The sequence below is a fragment of the Podarcis erhardii genome (assembly GCF_964252035.2).
Source record: "Podarcis erhardii genome assembly, chromosome: Z".
In the NCBI taxonomy this organism is placed as follows: Eukaryota; Metazoa; Chordata; class Lepidosauria; order Squamata; family Lacertidae; genus Podarcis; species Podarcis erhardii.
Window position 1 is genome coordinate 51,125,602 of NC_138504.1, and position 5,000 is coordinate 51,130,601.

At 32.1% G+C, this 5,000-nt stretch overlaps 1 protein-coding gene across 1 annotated transcript in view; it reads left to right on the plus strand.

The window, feature by feature from the left end:
• SPTAN1 (spectrin alpha, non-erythrocytic 1) overlaps positions 1 to 5,000 on the plus strand; it is a 189,149-nt gene that overhangs the window by 96,276 nt on the left and 87,873 nt on the right. Inside the window, 1 exon segment of the mRNA XM_081846710.1 lies at positions 3,943 to 3,978. Coding sequence (XP_081702836.1) covers positions 3,943 to 3,978 — 36 coding nt within the window.

A 5,000-nucleotide genomic window follows, 5' to 3' on the forward strand; every position in this document is an offset into this window, starting at 1 on the left:
TTTTTTGATCCCGTAAAATCACGTCTTTCCATCCCAATCCCATAAAGCCACATTTTTGATCCCATAAAACCACATTTTTGATCCCATCAAACCACATTTGGGGATCCCATCAAACCACCTTTCGATCTCAATCCCGAAAAAAACACGTTTTCCAATCCCATAAAACCAGGTTTTTCGGTCCCGATCCCAGAAAACCACATTTTTGATCCCATAAAACCACATTTGGGGATCCCATCAAATCACCTTTCGATCACAATCCTAAAAAAGCACATCTTTCGATCTCGATCCCGAAAAAGCCACATTTTCCGATCCCATAAAACCACGTTTTTCGGTCCCAATCCCATAAAACCACATTTTTGATCCCATAAAACCACAGTTGGGGATCCTATCAAACCACCTTTCGATCACAATCCTAAAAAAGCACATCTTTCGATCTCGATCCCGAAAAAGCCACGTTTTCCGATCCCATAAAACCACGTTTTTCAGCCCCAAACCCATAAAACCACATTTTTGATCCCATAAAACCACATTTGGGGATCCCATAAAACCACCTTTCGATCTCAATCCCGAAAAAAACACGTTTTCCAATCCCATAAAACCACGTTTTTCAGTCCCAATCCCATAAAACCACATTTTTGATCCCATAAAACCACATTTTGGGATCCCACAAAACCACCTTTCGATCCCAATCCCAAAAAGCACGTCTTTCAATCTCGATCCCGAAAAAAACACGTTTTCCGATCCCATAAAACCACGTTTTTCAGTCCCAATCCCATAAAACCACATTTTTGATCCCATAAAACCACATTTGGGGATCCCATCAAACCACCTTTCGATCACAATCCTAAAAAAGCACGTCTTTCGATCTCGATCCCGAAAAAGCCACGTTTTCCGATCCCATAAAACCACGTTTTTCGGTCCCAATCCCATAAAACCACATTTTTGATCCCATAAAACCACATTTTGGGATCCCATCAAACCACCTTTCGATCACAATCCTAAAAAAGCACATCTTTCGATCTCGATCCCGAAAAAGCCACGTTTTCCGATCCCATAAAACCACGTTTTTCGGTCCCAATCCCATAAAACCACATTTTTGATCCCATAAAACCACGTCTTTCGATCCCGACCCCATAAAACGTTTTCTGATCCCGATCCCATAAAATCACGTCTTTCCATCCCGATCCCATAAAACCACATTTGTGATCCCAGAAAACCACATTTTTGATCCCAGAAAACCACATTTTTGATCCCATAAAACCACATCTTTCGATCCTGATCCCATAAAACGTTTTCTGATCCCGATCCCATAGAACCACATTTTTTGATCCCGTAAAATCACATCTTTCCATCCCAATCCCATAAAGCCACATTTTTGATCCCATAAAACCACATTTTTGATCCCATAAAACCACATTTGGGGATCCCATAAAACCACCTTTCGATCTCAATCCCGAAAAAAACACGTTTTCCAATCCCATAAAACCAGGTTTTTCGGTCCCGATCCCAGAAAACCACATTTTTCGGTCCCGATCCCAGAAAACCACATTTTTGATCCCATAAAACCACAGTTGGGGATCCCATCAATCCCAAAAACCTACATCTCAATCCCGGAAAAAACACGTATTTTGATCTCGATCCATCCCAAAAAAGCCACGTTTTCTGATCCCATAAAACCACGTTTTTCAGCCCCAAACCCATAAAACCACATTTTTGATCCCATAAAACCACATTTGGGGATCCCATAAAACCACCTTTCGATCTCAATCCCGAAAAAAACACGTTTTCCGATCCCATAAAACCAGGTTTTTCGGTCCCGATCCCAGAAAACCACATTTTTGATCCCATAAAACCACATTTGGGGATCCCATCAAACCACCTTTCGATCCCAGTCCCAAAAAAAGCACGTCTTTCGATCTCGATCCCGAAAAAGCCACGTTTTCCGATCCCATAAAACCACGTTTTTCGGTCCCAATCCCATAAAACCACATTTTTGATCCCATAAAACCACATCTTTCGATCCCGACCCCATAAAACGTTTTCTGATCCCGATCCCATAGAACCACATTTTCCGATCCCATAAAATCACGTCTTTCCATCCCGATCCCATAAAACCACATTTTGGATCCCAGAAAACCACATTTGTGATCCCATAAAACCACATTTTGGATCCCATAAAGCCACATCTTTCGATCCTGATCCCATAAAACGTTTTCTGATCCCGATCCCATAGAACCACATTTTCCGATCCCATAAAATCACGTCTTTCCATCCCAATCCCATAAAACCACATTTTTGATCCCATAAAACCACGTCTTTCGATCCCAACCCCATAAAACGTTTTCTGATCCCGATCCCATAGAACCACATTTTCCGATCCCATAAAATCACGTCTTTCCATCCCGATCCCATAAAACCACATTTTTGATCCCATAAAACCACATTTTTGATCCCAGAAAACCACATTTTTGATCCCATAAAACCACGTCTTTCGATCCCAACCCCATAAAACATTTTCTGATCCCGATCCCATAGAACCACATTTTCCGATCCCATAAAATCACGTCTTTCCATCCCGATCCCATAAAACCACATTTTTGATCCCATAAAACCACGTCTTTTGATCCCAACCCCATAAAACGTTTTCTGATCCCGATCCCATAGAACCACATTTTCCGATCCCATAAAATCACGTCTTTCCATCCCGATCCCATAAAACCACATTTTTGATCCCAGAAAACCACATTTTTGATCCCATAAAACCACATTTTTGATCCCATAAAACCACATCTTTCGATCCTGATCCCATAAAACGTTTTCTGATCCCGATCCCATAAAACCACATTTTCCATCTCATAAAACCACGTTTTCTGATCCCATAAATCCACATCTTTCCATCCCGATCCCGAAAAACCAGATATTTTGATCCCAAACCCCAAAACCCCACATTTTTGGATCCCCTAAATCCCCAAAACCCGCATCTTTTGATCCCGATCCCGAAAAACCGTATTTTGATCTCTATCCCCCCAAAAACCACATACTAATAATAACGTTGTGAAAATACTATGTAATAAATTGTTGCTATTATAAATTGTCCTTCAGCCGCTAATAATTATTACAAATTATTATTATAAACAAATAATTATTACACATTATTATTATAAACAAATAATTATTACAATTTATTATTATAAACAAATTATTATTACAAATTATTATTACAAATTATTATTAGAAACAAATAATTATTACAAATTATTATTATAAACAAATAATTATTAAAAATTTTTATAAACAAATAATTATTACAAATTATTATTATATACAAATGCTTATTACAAATTATTATAAACAAATATTACAAATTATTATTATAAACAAATACTTATTACAAATTATTATAAACAAATAATTATTACAAATTATTATTATAAACAAATTATTATTACAAATTATTATAAACAAATAATTGTTACAAATTATTATTATAAACAAATACTTATTACAAATTATTATTATAATAATTATTACAAATTATTATTATAAACAAATACTTATTACAAATTATTATAATAATTATTACAAATTATTATAAACAAATACTTATTACAAATTATTATTATAAACAAATTATTACAAATTATTATTATAATTATTATTATAATTATTATCATTATAATAATTATTACAAATTATTATTATAAACAAATACTTATTACAAATTATTATTATTATTATTATTATTATTACAAATTATTATTATAAACAAATAATTATTACAAATTATTATTATTATTATTATTATTATTATTATTATTATTATTATAAATTATTATTATAAACAAATACTTATTACAAATTATTATTATAAACAAATAATTATTACAAATTATTATTACAATTATTATTATCATAATTATTACAAATTATTATTATCAACAGGATGAAACCGATTCGAAAACGGCGTCGCCTTGGAAGGTAAGAACTCTGAATAAATCTTATTTTTCTCCTCGGAAGCAAATAATTTTTTCCGTGCCAAAAGAAAAATCCGGAAGGTTCTTGTTGTTATTATTATTATTATTATTATTATTATTAATGATCATTATTAATAATAATCATTAATCTGAAGGCAGCCCTGTTTAGGGAAGCTTTTCATGTTTGATGGATGAGTGTATTTTAGTATTTCTTTTAGTATTTGGTGGGAAGCCCAGCCAGATGGGTGGGGTCTAAATAATAATATTATATTATTGTTATTATTTTTATTTTTATCGAAACCCAGCAAGATGGGTGGGAAATAATATATTATTATTATTATTATTATTATTATTATTATTATTGAAGCCCAGCCAGATGGGTGGGGTCTAAATAATAATATTATATTATTGTTATTATTTTTATTTTTATTGAAACCCAGCCAGATGGGTGGGAAATAATATATTATTATTATTATTATTATTATTATTATTATTATTATTATTATTATTATTATTATTGAAACCCAGCCAGATGGGTGGGGTCTAAATAATAATATTATATTATTGTTATTATTTTTATTTTTATCGATTCCCAGCCAGATGGGTGGGAAATAATATATTATTATTTTTATTATTATTATTATTATTATTATTATTATTATTATTATTATTATTGAAACCCAGCCAGATGGGTGGGGTCTAAATAATAATATTATATTATTGTTATTATTTTTATTTTTATCGAAACCCAGCCAGATGGGTGGGAAATAATATATTATTATTATTATTATTATTATTATTATTATTATTATTATTATTATTGAAACCCAGCCAGATGGGTGGGGTCTAAATAATAATATTATATTATTGTTATTATTTTTATTTTTATTGAAACCCAGCCAGATGGGTGGGAAATAATATATTATTTTTATTATTATTATTATTATTATTATTATTGAAACCCAGCCAGATGGGTGGGGTCTAAATAATAATATTATATTATTGCTATTATTTTTATTTTTATCG